We start from the raw sequence: 15,339 nt of genomic DNA, 5'->3' as shown, positions 1-15,339 counted from the left end.
GTTTCTTCGAGGAACTTCATTTTCAGAGAGGTAATACATTCATAACGTTCAAAATCCACCAGAGGATGGGGTGTTGACGCGCCCCGGCCCCACGCGCCCCCAGGCCCCACGTGACAGCTCTCTGCACAGGTCTGCCTCGCACGCATCCCCGCAGACCAGTTCCGTGCAGGAGGAGCAGGATTGGTTTCTCCCCCTTTACACAAAACACTACACGATTCGCATCCCTCGGGCCCTTGATTCTGTCACTGATAATACCTTCCTGGACCTCCTCAAACGTTCTCATCCTTTGTTCAACAGCTAACTAGAATATTTGAAAAACAAAACAACTAACTTCCCCTTACCAACAAATACGGAATTCCTCAATTTCTCATTTTGAGATGGATGGCAACGTCGGAAGAACATTTCCCCCCTCCATTAGCTCCTTCGAATTTGCTGGAGAAAACCTCCAGGAGGAGGAGGAGGAGGAGGTTCATGTTTAAACCTCTGTTCGCATCTTCTAGGACCTACTACCACCTCCTCGACCCCTCAAAGTGCCGCACTCACCATCAACGCGGCCCACACACTCCAGGTGAGATCAGCTTCCGTGCAGCCAACCTCCCCCTCAAAGCTGCCGGCCCAGAAGGGGACAGCGACCGCCTGTCACACGTAGAGGCTCTGCAGACAGCCGGCATCGGCCCCGGTCAGTGACTCTCACCCCCGCGTGCTCCCCGGGAGTGGCTAACAGGGCTGACGCCTGCACTTGTCCCCACCCCCAAACCCTAACTCATCAGCTCCAGACTCCTTTAAGCTCCCAGGCGATGCACATGTGCCACGGCCGAGCCCCGGCTGAGGTCAAGTACGATTCACAGCCACCAAGGCACCCAGGCCATGGCGTTCTACAAGGGCAGGCCAGGCCGCCCGGGAGGGGGCATCAGCAAGCGCCATACGAGAAGGCTCCTGACCATGACGTGCGCCACAGCAGAAAGGGAACAAGGGAAAGAGCCACCAGCAAGGGAGGCAGCGGTGCGTCAGGACCAAGCGGCGCGGGACCTTCCGCACAGCTACGGATGGGAAGTGAGCTACATAACTACCAGTCTGAAAGCTGAATGAGGTTCTGATACATCGACGCGATAAAATTAAAACAGAAATCATGGCCTGATATGGACATGGCCCAAGGCACTCAAATAAATGGAAAGAGTCTAGCCCGGGCCACACTGCCCCGAGTGGCCTGAGAACAACTCAAAAAGGACGCGGGCAAAAAGATCCCGGATGTGCAGGGAAGACGCCAGCCAAGGTCCAACACGCAGGCTCGCGAGAGCAGCTGCTTCTCATCAGGCCGTTCGGGTATTTTCTGCAAGAAATACTACATTTCAGGAACGCTGCAAAGAATAAGGAAGGCGTGTGTGAGCTGGCATGGGAGGACGTCAGAGACACGATGCAAAGCTGGGGAAAGCAAACCATCTGGTGGCGCCTACAGCAGAGGCCCCAGAGCCCGCGCCCCATGGGTACTCACACTTTTCCTGGGGGGTGGGGGGGGAGGAGACACTTCGTATTTATGTCTCTTCCTTTTATAAGTCTTTCTCCCAAATGCGAGTACGGAGCGAGGGCGGCTGCGGCAGGGGCGGGAAGGATGCGGGAGAGCGGGTGTGCGGGACACAGCCCCTCCCTGAGTGGGCCCCTTCACACAGTCCTGATTTTTAGGAGCAAGCTGGTCAGGTTTCACATGCGAAATACGTTAAGTGATGAATAAATAAGTAAAACCAACAAGGGTGGAGAAAACCACCCTAACGGGGGCACAGGAGGAAACTAATCCAAGTAACTTGTGGCAGGGGACTGCAGAGGTGGGAAGGGGAAGAGGGGAGAGAGAGAGAGAGAGGGAGAGAGAGAGAGAGAGAGAAAGAAGGTCAAGCAGGCTCCAAGCTCAGCGCGGAGCCCAACGTGGGGTTTGATCTCACGACCCTGGAATCATGACCTGAGTCGGCATGAGTTTGATGCTCCACCGACTGAGCCCCCCAGGGCGTCCCCTCCAAGTAACTTTCAAATGCAGTACTCTGAGCACACAACTTCAGGCTGAATAACTCCAAACACAAATTAAACTAGCCAGGAGGCTTCCTTTGCAGAGGAGTACAAGTTAGCAATTCTGAATTATTTCCTGTATGTTCCAAGAATGAGCAAAGAAGGAAATAGTCCATGGCTAACGGAATCCAGGTTTCAGGCTGATACAGAATGGAAAGACAGAAGGGTCGCACACAGAAGCGTCTGTGTCAACTGAAGGTTCTGAATATACAGAACTAGCAACGGACACATGCCTACTTCCTAGATCTGTTGGCTGCAAGGGCCTAGAAGTAATGACAACCTGCACCAACACTCATATCTAATGAGAGATCTTGGGAGCACCCAGGCGGCTCAGTGGGTTAAGCATTCAACTTCGGCTCAGGTCGTGATCTCACGGTTCGTGGGTTCAAGCCCCGCGTCAGGCTCTGTGCTGATCGCTCAGAGCCTGGAGCCTGCTTCAGATTCTGAGTCTCCCTCCCTCTCTGACCCTCCCCTGTTCATGCTATCTCCCTTTCTAAAATAAATAAAAACAGTAAAAAAAAAATTTTTTAAAGAGGGATCTTAGCGGCCATCTGGTAGAATAGGCAAAGCTTGATCTCAGGATCATGAGTTCAAGCCACACGTTGGGCGCAGAGCTTGCTTACTTACCTTACATGTTAAATAAATAAAGAGATAAACAAAAAGAGAAAGAGAGAGAGGGAGATCTTGATTTTTACATATTCTTCTCTGGTAAAAGGAACCAAGGCCCCGTGAAGAAATGACGACTTCCAGGGTTTGGGCACGGAAAGCAGAAGGTGAACACAGCCCATTTCCGTGTGCAAGAGAAGTAAGGAAGTCCTCAAAGGATGCAGGCACCAATTTGAAGGGGCTCCCTCTGGCCCAAATCGGAACAATTTAAACTTCAAGATAACGACCGTAAGGATTAAACTAAATAAGAATTGTAGGAGTTGGTACCAGGGGTTGGCAAACTCTGTTCCAAGAGCCAAAGAGGAAAGGAGAGAGAGGGACAGACAGACAGAAAGCTTTTCCTTCTGCAGAAAGTCATCTACAAAATGCAGACGAAATCAGGTGGAGGCTGGAGGCAGAAAATCCCCATAATGTAACCAGCAAGGCAAAAACTGACGCAGGCAGAGGCCGTCAGTGGGTCCAGAGACTAGTGGGTGGAAGGCTGATGAGTTAAAATGTTTAAGGAGCCTCCAGTACCTCCCCAGAAGGCACTTAATAATCATGAAATGAGAAACAGAAACTTTTCAGCAGAGATGCCACCACGTGATCATGGTCACCGTCACCAGTGACGGAAGACGTCTACGCCATGCTCTCTTGATGTGACGCACGGAGAACACAGCATCACTTCTGGCTCTTGTTGCCAAGAACACATAACCCGAATCTAACCAGAAAGGAAACAGCAGGTCAAACCCAAATTATAGGAAATGCTTGGCTTGTTCTCTTTAAAACTGCCAAGGTCAGAAAGGCTAAGAAAAAGCGAGGAGCTGTTCTAGATCAAAGGAGACTAGACACACTACCACTGAATGAGACCCTCGGCCATGGAGCCGTGGTGAGGATGCTAGAGGGACAGGGGGCCAAACCTCGATGAGAGCGGCGGATCTGCTCACAGCGTGACTGCATCCACGGACAAGAAAGACCTTGTTTCTAGGGAATATGGAGGGGGGGGGGTCATCCTGTTGGCACCTCCCAAATGGTTTAGGAAAAGTGGTGAGTGGAAATGTGGACACCCAGCTGAGGACTAGGCAGGAATTCCCTGGCCTGTAATTATGTGAGGATAAAAACTGGAAAATCATGGCATGTGCGGAAGGAAAAAAAGTCCAGAAGTAAACACACCCAGGAGTTAACCACATGCCCTCCCAGGAGCAGAACTGGGACATGAAGGGGACAGATGTGGCTTCTTACCACCGTCACATACAGCTGTGGCGAGTTTTAAACAGAAATAAACACGTAAAGGAGGAAATAGATCGAAGCTCCCGGGGCTGGGCTGGCATTTCCAGGAAGCCCCTGATTCCTCACCTCGCCGTCGGGTCCGATGGCAGGCGTCTGTCCTTCCGCGTTTTCCGCCTTCTGCAAATAGAGAGAGACAGGGTCACTCCCTGACTGGGGAGGCGGGGGCATGCTCGCAGGACGGCGGCTGTGGTCCCAGCCGGGCGCGGGGCCGGGTCCCGGTGCACCTTCTTTTTCTTTTTCTTCTTTTTCTCCTTGGCGACCTGGGCAGCCTTGTGCTGCCGCACCAGCTCCGTGAGGTTGGCCACGTACTCGTCCGTCTGCTGCAGGAGGTAGGCCAAGCGCTTGTCCTTCTTCTGGTCGATGAGCTTGCGGTAGCCCTCCTCATCTTCAGCCTGCAGGACGGCAAGGTTATGTCGCTTGCTTGCCAGAGTCATCTCGTCCCTTAGCGCCCACGGCAGGGGACCCGGGGGGGGGGGGGGAACCCGGGGTCAAGAAGGCCACTAGGGGCGGTGACCCGGTGACCAGCCCCACACTAAGGGAGTGAGTGCTGAGCTACCCCACGGCTGAGCTTATACACGCCCTTCGCGTAGCTATCGACTCTATCCAGGGCAGAACCCCAAGGGGGCCTGCTGGACGGACATGCGTCTGCCAGAAGTCATCTGCAAAGGCCAATGGCAAGTCCTGGCCCCCGTGTCCACAGACACACCCCAAATCCAACACCTCCTACGGTCTGGGCCATTTTACTGTCACAGACGGGTGCGGCAAGCCCCTCCTGGCTTTATAATAATAAATCAGATCGTGTCACCCCCAGTTTATGAACTGTGGCACCCACTCACACTCAGAATGAAATCTAAAGCCTTCTCGTGGCCTGCAAGGCCCGACAGGTCTGCCCTGGGGCCCCAGGACCCCCGACGTCCCTTGCACCCTCACCACGCCATTCCATGGGCGACCTGCTGTGCCTCACACTCGACTTCCTGCCACCTTGGGCTCTTAGCCTGGGTTGCTCTATCCTGAGAGGCACTGCACCCAGGGAGTCATGCCCACCCGTCCCAGAATACCCCAGCGACCCCCACTCCCCGTCCTGCTTCCATCCAGAATGATCCAGTTTGTTCCCCCTGGGTGTCTGGCTCTCTGGGGCCAGCAGGGGGCGGCCGCTTCTCCTTACTCCCGGGGCCGTGTTCACAGAGCAGCGCCCACCAACATCCGCCCAACTAGACAGTCACCCCCGAATAGCCAGACACAAAGGGTGGGATGCAGGCTAGGGACCACATCGTGGCTCTCCCAACCCCCACCCCAACCCGGAGCAGGCGCTCCCTCCATTTTCTGGAGACAACACGGAGCCGCCACCTAACAGCCTAAGGTCTTCTGATCACATGGAACGAAGAGGCCAAGGTCTCAGACCAGGCCTTTTGGACCGCAAACCCAAGCCCTGTCGTTCTCTCCACCCCACCCCTCTGCGCAGTGAACCGCACCAGCAGAACACTGGGGAATCGACCCTGACGTCTGTTGCACATGAAGGGACACGACGCCACGCAGGCGGGACTTTACCATGAGCCTCCGCATTCTCTCTTTCTCAATCCTTTCATTTTCCTTCTTCTGTTCCCTCTCCGTGTTGGCGTGGTACGTGGCCACCGCCTTGGTGAGTTTCTGGATTTTGCCTGTGACCGATCGGTGGTACTCTTTGAAGTCCTTGGCGTGCTGCAGAATGCTGTTGAGGTACTCCTGCAGGGACACACACGACAGGCCTGGCTACTCGGCCGAGGTGCTACGCGATGCCCCAGCTGAGACCAAACTTTTTTTTTATGTTTTTATTTATTATTGAGACAGAGAGAAACAGAGCATGAGTAGGGGAGAGGCAGAAAGAGAGGGGAGACAGAATCTGAAGTGGGCTCCAGGCTCATCTTGTGGTTCGTGAGTTGGGGCCCTGCGTCGGGCTCTGCCCTGGCAGCGTGGAGCCTGCTTGGGCTTCTCTCTCCCTCTGTCTCCTCCCCACTCTCTCTCTCACTTTCAAAACAAAATAAAAAAATAAACTTCCTGATCTTGTAAAAGCAAAGGCAGATCACGCCCTCCTCTGCTCTGGACGCTCCGTGGCGTCCCCCTCAGAGCAAAGGCCCAAGTTGTGCGCACTGCCCGCAAGCTCTGCCCGTCACTCCTCCATCCCCCGCTTCTCCCCAGAACACAGGGCACACGGCAGCCCCAGGGCCTCTGCATCTTCCCCTCGATCTGTAAAGCTCCTCACACACGGGTCCTGTGGCTACCCTCCTTCAGGTCTCCTCTCGTACCCACACTGTGTAAACAGCCCCTCCACCTCCCTCCCTCCACCCCTGCTTTACGTCCTTCCACGTTCTACCACCTCCCCACGTGGTGTACGTAATTATGGCCCTTCCTCTCACGGCCATTTGGTTTTGCTCACGGCCATACTCTCAGCACCTGGAATACTGTCACGACGAACAGAGAAGACAAACGGGCAGCACGCTCAGACACAAGCCAAACGAGACTCAACGGCGCCGGGCACACGGGCCACACTGGGCGGGGGCGCACCTGGTGCTTCTGCCGGCGCTTGCGCTCCTGCTCGATCTTCTGCTGCTTCTCCAGCTTCTCAGTGATGCGGGCCTCGCGCAGGGACTGCCGCTTGCTGCGCTTGTAGGCCTTGGCGTTGAGGGCCGTCTCGAGGGCCGTGTCCCTCCTCATGCACACCACCACCTCTTGTCGTAGCTTGAGGAGGGAAGACAAGAGGCGCACGACTCTGTCAGGCCCACACGTGACTACACCTCCTGAGCCAGACTGAATGCTGCCCTTTCCAGAAGGATCCTAGTCTAAATGCCATCTGGAGGGGGCCCACGGGCAGCACACGCACAGGTCAGGACCCCCAGCAGAAGGCTGTATCAGAGCTTCAGGTCTCCAGCTTCGCCTACCGTCAACCCCGCAGAAGATACTTGTGGGTCATTCAAAATAAAAGCACCCTCAGAAACAGACGCATCTAAGTCTACTGTTTCAAACTGGTAAGTGACGGCTCCACAACCATTCACCCCAAGAACGGCTACCGTCCCCCCGCTGTGCCCGATGCGGAGAGGAGATGCACAGCCAGCTAATGAGGATGCAAGGACGCTGCTGCTTTCAACGGTCAACGCCCATTCAATAACCACCGGGCAAGCGGCAGCAAAGGCCCCTCCCCCAAGTGCCTGCGCCTGTGCCCACCTGCCTCTGGAAGTTCAGCAGCCTGAGGGCCTTGAGCTCAATGGTTGCTTTGGTTCGCAAATCCCCGGCCAGGGACCCGGGAAGGTTTTCAAGTTCCTGAATTCGGTGTGCAATTCGAGCCTGCAGCCTGGGGTACAATGACAGAAGAAGGGAGCAGCGATGAGAGGTCCTGTCGATTCACGAGCCCATCTGTTCCCTCCCTTTCAAGTGACAGGCCACAGCTGCTCTCTGACACTGGGGCCATGCAGGCGGCCTGTGGAGGCAGCCCTGGGACTCAGCAGCCTGGGGAGACAGCACAGAGCAGCCCCATAAGCTTGGTCTGAAGTTTGAACGAGATAATCCCCCTTCTCAGGGTTTAACACATTTATTAAGCACCTACTGTGTGCCAGGGACCGATCCAGGTGTTAGACCTTGGTGCTAAACAAGACTAACAGGGCTATTTGTTATTCTCCTAGGGCTCACAGACTTATCAGCACAATAGGCCATAACACAGCTAAAAATGTTTAATCTATAGTAATTCCAGAGAGTTCCAGGTTCTCTGAGAAGGGGCTGGAAGTGAGGAAGGTGGGCAGCGCCGCTATGGGCAGGTGAACTCAGCCATTAGGCCTAATTAGTCAAGGAACCAAGCAGAGCCCCTGCAAAGGCCCTGGGGCAGAAATGAGTCTAACTTATTCAACAGAAAGAGGGAGAGTGGAATAAGGCAGGATAGACCCTTGGGCGGGGGCTAAAAACCAAAAGATGCTTCCTGGATGGGCAGCAGGGCATCATTGGCAGGTTGGAACCTGGGAAGCGATCTAACACATCTCTGGAAGAGACTTCACACTGCTGTGTGGCAAACCGACTACACAAACGAGAGGCTGCAGGTGGCGCAGAGCAGGTGGCTGGGTCCACAGTGTGGAGAAGGCCGCCAGTTCCTGGGACAGGCGGGAGAGCCGAGATGAGGACGTGGGGGCTGAGGGAGGGCGAGAGGCGAGGGGCTGCAGGGTCTGGCCCGGTGAGCTGCTGCCGGGGCGGGGGCGGGGCAGGGAACAGAGACTGGAGGGAAACAGGGTGGGGAGAGGGGCACGTGGACACCCGGAAATGGAGCTGAACGGGAGGTGCCTGGGTTTGGGGAGGGAGCTCCAGAGCACATCACAGCTTCCTGATACATCTGGGGATTACCGCGAACGAGGCACAGGCCCCCCTCACGGGGGTTATGTTCACCAAGGGAGGCCAGCCCTGAGTAAGTTAGCAGTGCAATGGAGAACCGGGGGTGGGGGGGTTGAATCGGAGGCACACCCGCAGAATGGGATAGAGTGATTCCAACCTGCGTGTGCCCGGCACCCTACCCAGCCCCCGGCACCCAGAAGGCCCGGGCAAAGCAGCCAGCACCTAGTGTCGCTCAAGAAGGGCCCAGCACAGTCTAGGGCCATCTACCACCCTGAACCTGTCTGATCTCCTCTATCCCGGAAGCTAAGCAGGGTCGGGCCTGGTTAGTGCTTGGACGGGAGAAGCGCCCAACACGAAGCCCGACCAGCTGCCTGTGGAGTGTTCGTGGGCCAATCGAAGGCAAGGACAAGCGGGCACCTCCGTTCCCACACCTACTGGTACAGCCCCGACAGAGAGCCGTTTCCCAGACTCCAGGAAATTTCTCTGCATCTGTAACCTGGACCCAAACAACGGCACTCTTACGGATTTACTCTGACACACGTGCACACACCTGACATCCCTTCAGCCTGGGTACTGGCTGAATAAATTACGGCACAGCCCCCAGGTAGACACCACGCGTCCACAATAGGAAAGCTCGCTGGGGCGCCTGGGTGGCTCAGCTGGCTAAGCATCCGACCCTTGATTTTGGCTCAGGTCATGATCTTGCAATTTGTGAGTCCAGGCCTCACATCGAGCTCTGCACGGACAGTGTGGAGCCTGCTCGGGATTCTCCTTCTCTGTCACCCTCCATCCCCCAAAGCACACGCTCACTCTTTCTCAAAATAAATAAAAAGAGAAAAAGAAAAGCTCACTGCACACGCAGAGGATGCCCCACGGAGGAACAGTGCGCACACCGGGCAGCATCTGGGACCGCACGACCGCCCAGACGCTCACCGGACTTCTCTGGAAGGACACGCACCTACGCAGAGAACCAGGCAGCTGGCGCCAGCTCTCTGGTCACACACCCCACGGGCCTTGAGAACAGTGGGCCCAGCTGGCCCGCATCTAGGCTGCCCCGCGAGGGGCCCAGGCAGTCGCGCCCTCACCTGTACTCCCGCTCCTGCAGGATCTCCACGGGGTCCAGGCCCCGCGGCTTCTGGATGGGGGTGATGCGGCTCTGCTTCTGGTGCAAGGGCACCATGGGGGCAGGCTGGGCGGGCTGCCCTGGCGACTGCGTCTGGGGCGGCATCACCGGGGAGGCAGCGGGCGGGACGGCGGGGGGCGCTGGTGAGGGGCGGCCCGTTGGCTGCGGGGGGATCAGCTTCTGAGGGGTGCTTGTGGGGGCAGCAGCATTCGCCATGGGTCCTGGGGGCGGAAGGGGACAGGGGTCAGGCAGCAAAGGCACAGCTTTGAGTTCCAGCTCCATTCCGGATGGGGAGACTGAAAAGCCTGCCAGGTGCTCCCCACCCAGGGACAAACTCAACCCTGCAGCAGACAAGGCCTGTGCAGGCCACCACGCCGCCTCCCGCTCAAGGGTCTCCCAGGGGCCTCCCTCCCTCCTCTACACCTCAGCGTACGCGCCCCTTCCCGCAGGCAGGCCTGCCCAAGCACCCTCGCAGGTGTGGTCTTGCTGCGTGTGGCCTCCTAGGACCAGAAGGAACCCTCCTAAGCAACGAGCTCTTCAGCGCCCATCACTAACCCTCAGGCTCCGAGAAGACGCGGAACGAGTCCGTTCCGTCCGGGCTTCATCCCAATGGATGCTCCCCCTCCAATACGTAAAGACCGCGTTTTACACAGAACGTGGAACCTGGAACCCTGGGCCACCCGGTCACCCCGCCTGCCTCCTGCAGCACTGGGGATGTTCTCAGGAGGGCAGGGGGTCCCACACGGCCACCAGGCTGAGGCCCAAATCCTGAAGGCTGGCATCTGTGGCCACAGCAGCGCTGCTCACGGCCTCGCTGGAGTCACACAGCAACTCCCTCCTCAGTGCCCTCGCCTCTTGGTAAAGAGAGCCCGGGATCACCACGCCCCACGGGACAAGGTGGGGTAGGGACCGTGCAGTGCGACCGAACCTGAGCCTCCGGGAACCGACCAGGGACAGACAGACCCAAGAAGGCAGGAAGCAGCAAGGACTTGGGGGCCCTGGGTGGCTCAGTCAGTCAAGTGTCTGACTTGGCTCAGGTCATGATCATGGTAAGTTTAAGCCTGACAGTGGGCCCCATGCTGACAGCGTGGAGCCTCCTTGGGAGTCTGTCTCCCCCTCTCTCTGGCCCTCCCCCACTCATGTTCACTCTCTCTCTCTCAAAATAAATAAACTGTAAGAAAATATTTTAAAAAAGAAAAAGGAAGAAGCAAGGACTTGATCTCGGTCCCCTCTCAGGTTTGCATGGCCCAAGCTCGTGACAAGAGCAGGGAACAGGCATGTCACCAACACAGAGGGAACTTACCTTCAGGCCAAGGCTTGGGAGGCCCTCCGGGGGGCTGACCTGGCATCCCAGGGGGCACACCTGAGGGTCCTGGGGGGGGCATGTTGGGCCCTCCCATACCTGCACATAGGTAGAAACAAGAGAATCAAAGTCATCCCGTGTTTACGCCTGCATCCACACCCACGGGCAGCCCTGAACCCAGGGGACATGGCTAACAACAAGCCCCTCGGTGAGGACGAGGGGTTGGGGGCCGGGGGAAAATGGGGGCATGGGGAGGCGGCCAGAGGAACGTTTATGGCGCCAGCAGTCCTGCCTGCCAGAGCGCCAGGCACCGATACTGTGCCGTCCAGGGCGGAGGGGCCAGGGGTGTGCACGCCAACAACACAGCCCAGGACTGCGGACACTGCCGTCCCCTCCCCAGCCCGAGCACTGTGGCCAGTGGGCCTTACCGTGAGGCCGGCTATAATTTGGAGGTGCTGGTCCTGGCCCAGGCCCGGGCCCGGGGCCGGGGCCAGGGCCGGGGCCTGTGGCAGACACGGAGGGTGGAGGTAGTGCTGTCATCTGCTGCTGCAGCCCCGGCATCGGCCGCTTTCCCTGCACCGCCACCTGCAGGTGGTCGGGGAGTGGCTGGCCCCGGGCCAGCATCTTGTAGGCCATGATCTGGGCTCTGAGCTGATGCAGCTGGTTCTGGTTAAACGGAGTCGGACCCCGGTTCTGCTGTCCCAAGGCCTGGGGGTCGGCACCGTCCAGCGGGGCCCCGCCTGGCCCAGAGGACATCTGTGGGCCTGAGGATGGGCCGCTGGCTGGAACCGGACTGGAGGCATGCTCGGAGCCGCCCAGGGGTGAGGGGTAACCTGTGGGGCAATTGGATCCGAGCAGTCAGTCGGCAACACACACCGGAGGATGCCAAGGCAAAGATGGCAACCTTTCGGCCTCGCTTGCGCCAGCTCCCACCCCAGGACGGGAGCGGCCGAGGGGTCTACTCTGGTGATGCGAACAAGCAGTGCAGAGACGGGACATGACACGCGCTGGCAGCGTGGCTAGCGGTCGGCACAGCTGGTCTGGTTTTGGCTCAGCTTTTGGCAAGCGCTGCCAGGGGTCGATGCTGGGATGTTACACAGACCCAGGCCTCCCTTGGGGCCCCCTGCCCCTCAGCTAGGATAGAATGCCTCTCGAACCCCCATGTAGAGCCCCGGGGGCACATTGAGCTCCCCACCCTGATGAGAGGAAGTCATATACTCCATCAATTCTCAAACTGCCCTGTTCAGAAAAACCACCTGGAAGGCTGGTGAGAGCAGAGCCCCACCCCCACCCCAAGACCGGCTAAAGTGCGCCCGGGAATGTGTATTTCTTACCATGCTCCTGGGTGGCTTAGGGGCCGCGGCCCGAGGCGCCCACCCCGCTCAGCCCCCGTCTAACCTCCGGTGCTTCACGTGGACCCACCCCACGAGTGTTCCCACTGCCAGGGCTGCTCGAAGACAGGCTGGCCTGAAGCGGGCCCTAGGCAAGCCCAAGCATCTCCCAAGGCCTGAACAGTCCCGGGTCTACCCTGTATGTGCCTGCGGGAGACCCAACTAGAAAAATGACCTCAGGGCACCCAGGGGGACAACACGCACAAGGAAGGAAGAGGAATGAAGCGGTACCTTGGGAGTGCTGGTCCATGGGGCTGGGCGGGGGCCCCATCCCTGCATGGGCCCCCGACCGCATCCCCATTCCCTTCATCTGGTTGTAGCGGGGGTCATCCGACATGCCCTTCTCATGCATGGACTCCATTGGCTGTAAGAGGGGATGATGAAAAGGCCAGATCAGCAAGAGGGAACGGGAAGAGGCAGGAGGCAAAGGGCTGCCCAAGAGAAGTTCATTGCCACTGAAAATGTCCACCCAAGGTCGCCATGGTATATATGGAATCGCCAACGTGACCAAGCAGCCGAGGTCCAAGCCCCAGTCCTGATGCCTACTGAGTGTCAAGCAGACGCATGAAGCAGGGTCACACAGTGATGGCTGGCCACCTAGGTGGCTAGAGGTCTGGAGGGGAAGGGACCGATGGATCAGGCGCCAGAGACAGTTTCAGATGGCCAAAACCCCCTGAGGAAAGGACATGAGTTCCTGGTGAGGAGTTATGACTGGGACACCAAGCTCCCCATTAACTGTCACAAGGAAACCTGGTGACCACCAGTCTTTGGATCAGAAACCTTCTTCCCTGGGACAAACAAGTTTCTGCCCATAAGTGTGGTTACACTAGGTTAGGTGTCCTCGCTGATCGGAGCTCAGCCTCCAGCCTGTGGCATGGGTCTGTCCGTCCCGAGGCACATCAGTCCTCTGTGGAGCGAGGACACCCTAGTCTCCCTCCGAAGGCTCAGCACTAAGCACTTCCCCTCCTGGAATAGCTGGTAAAGGGGAAATTTCCCGGCACCCTTCAGGGCACTCTGCTAGGGCCTGATTGGCGCAAACGTCCTGGGCTTCCAGAACAGTCTAATGGGTGGCTCAGCAGACTACAGCACAGTGTGTGTCACAAGAGAAGGAAGACGGGAGAAGAGGGTGCTCAGCTGGGACCACAGGGAGCAGCTTCAGGCACAAGAAGAGGGTGGAGCGCTCGGGAAGCTGACTTCCTTGCAGACAAGGGGTATCCCACTACCCCCGGGCCCAGGCTCCTAACGCTGTGCAGGACAAGTGGCAGGTGTGGGGTGTGTGCCAGCGATTAGAGGAAAAACACCAAAATGGGCAGAGAGGGAAAGAGGGGGGTGTGCTGGAGAAGCCAGACTAAATCAGCGAGGGGAGGGAGGGGGTCGGTTCACCAACCGCTTCCCAAGGAGGAAGTGACAAGAAGATACTACTGACAGAATGTGTGGGAGGGGCACCTGGGTGGCTCACTCATTTCTTCTGCTCAAGTCATGATCTCGCAGTTCATGAGTTCGAGCCCCCCATCAGGCTCTGTGCTGATAGCTCAGAGCCTGGACCATGCTTCAGATTCTATGTCTCCCTCTCTCTGCCCCTCTCCCTGCTCACACTGTCTCTCTCTCTCAAAATAAATAAATATTAAAACAAATAAAAATTAAAAAAAATTAAAAAGCAACGGGTAGGAGATGGGGAGGGCAGGGAGGACCAGAGGGATAAGATGGCTCTGCCATGGACACAGTGAGGGACCATCTCTCGGAGAGCCTACTTCCTCATCTGTAAAATGGGCACAAGAACCACCTCCACCTGATGGGGGGGAGAGATTAAGTGGAATGGGGTGCAAACACATAGCCCCAGGAGGGAAGCTTTGGGAGTCCACAGAGACCCCTCACCTCCAGGCCAACCTGCATCTTCTACGAGGGTCTCCTGTGGTCTCTGAGATTTGAACATGTACATCATGTGCGTCACCTTCTCCCTTAGATGCTAATACATATGAGAGGCTGTTTCCTCACTCCCCCAACCACCACCCGGAACACAGGGAGAAAGGAAAACTAGTTGTGTTCGGAGGCCTCTTTTCCACCCCACCAGCAAAAGCGTCCCTGATCAGTTCCCGCAGGTTGTTATACAGCGAGCGGGGGATAAAGGGCACCCGTGGCTATGCTTTGTAAGTTACGCAGGTGAGCGTGGGAACCCAAGTGACACTGGAGCTGGGCATTTTTATTAACAGAAGACAACCCCGGAGCAAGGTCAGCACGTTTCCCACGTGGGATGACGGGTGTGCGAGACCCACGGTGGGAAGGCTGCTGGCTCGCGGCAGAGGCCAGGATGCCCGGCTCATCCTCCCACCTCTGATCACGCAGACCCAGCCAATCAGGGCAGCAGGGCCAGGCTCCCTACCTTGTGCATCTGATGCATGTTGTCCTGAGGGTACCCTCCAGGCCCCTGGGACGGGATGGGGTGTCCTGCTGAGGGAGGCCCCGGACTGGGCCCCATCATGCTGTGCGCAGAGCCCGGCGAGGGACCTGGGCTAGGGCCCAACATGGCTCCAGGGGAGGGGCCCGGGCCCGGGGAAGGGCCTGGCCGAGGAGTTCCGCCCAGGGGTGGGTCCGGAGTGGACATCTTCACAGGAGTTGCAGACAGTGGTCTCCTGCCAGAAAGAAGTCTTGGTCAGGCTGGGGGTCGTGGCCACCACCAGGGAGGGTCAGAGCGGGCAAGGGAGGGCCACACGTAGCATGTAAGCAGCACCCACTGGACAGGGTGCTGGCACCTCTGACATGCAACCCCCTCCACCCAGACCTTTCTCCCCCATTCTTCTCAGAGGAGGGAGCACACCAGGCCTACACCACCAGATCCGAGTCTCCCCAAGGAAGGGAGGGGACTCGGGGGTGGAGGTGTGCGGCCCCTGCCCCACCTCGGGACCAGCTATTGTTCCGGTCACAACAAAGGACGTCCTGGGGTGGTGCTGACACACGCTGCCCGCCTAACACCTGCCATCTTCCGGTTTCACAAGAAGGGAGAGCAAGGCCGAGACTCCTGGCCTCTGCGGCAACAGCTCCCACCCGGGCCTTGGCACCCTCAACAAAACCAGACATTCACAGCGAGTGACGCCGGGGTTCCGTGTAAGGCGGGGAGACCCAGTTCCCTTTACAGTAGGTGAATGTAGGTTTAATACATGCGTTCATTTAAAGAGAAGTATTACACA

At 57.6% G+C, this 15,339-nt stretch overlaps 1 protein-coding gene across 7 annotated transcripts in view; it reads right to left on the bottom strand.

Annotated features, from left to right (window-relative positions):
* SMARCA4 (SWI/SNF related, matrix associated, actin dependent regulator of chromatin, subfamily a, member 4) overlaps window positions 1-14,784 on the bottom strand; it is a 71,226-nt gene extending 56,442 nt beyond the window's left edge. For 6 of the 7 annotated variants that reach the window (XM_029918846.1, XM_029918847.1, XM_029918848.1 and 3 more), the window contains exons 1-10: window positions 14,535-14,756; window positions 12,386-12,518; window positions 11,192-11,596; window positions 10,764-10,862; window positions 9,423-9,681; window positions 7,189-7,315; window positions 6,532-6,705; window positions 5,539-5,712; window positions 4,215-4,382; window positions 4,057-4,107 (exon numbers count right to left, since the gene is read on the bottom strand). In XM_029918846.1, coding sequence (XP_029774706.1) covers window positions 4,057-4,107; window positions 4,215-4,382; window positions 5,539-5,712; window positions 6,532-6,705; window positions 7,189-7,315; window positions 9,423-9,681; window positions 10,764-10,862; window positions 11,192-11,596; window positions 12,386-12,518; window positions 14,535-14,756 — 1,812 coding nt within the window. Of the gene's footprint in view, window positions 1-4,056; window positions 4,108-4,214; window positions 4,383-5,538; window positions 5,713-6,531; window positions 6,706-7,188; window positions 7,316-9,422; window positions 9,682-10,763; window positions 10,863-11,191; window positions 11,597-12,385; window positions 12,519-14,534 lie in introns of all 7 variants that reach the window. The other variant, XM_029918845.1, reaches the window with a different exon arrangement.
* Between the last annotated feature and the right edge of the window lie 555 nt (window positions 14,785-15,339).

The sequence above is a fragment of the Suricata suricatta genome, chromosome 12 (assembly GCF_006229205.1).
Source record: "Suricata suricatta isolate VVHF042 chromosome 12, meerkat_22Aug2017_6uvM2_HiC, whole genome shotgun sequence".
Taxonomy (NCBI): Eukaryota; Metazoa; Chordata; class Mammalia; order Carnivora; family Herpestidae; genus Suricata; species Suricata suricatta.
This window is presented reverse-complemented; position numbering and strand designations above follow the sequence as displayed.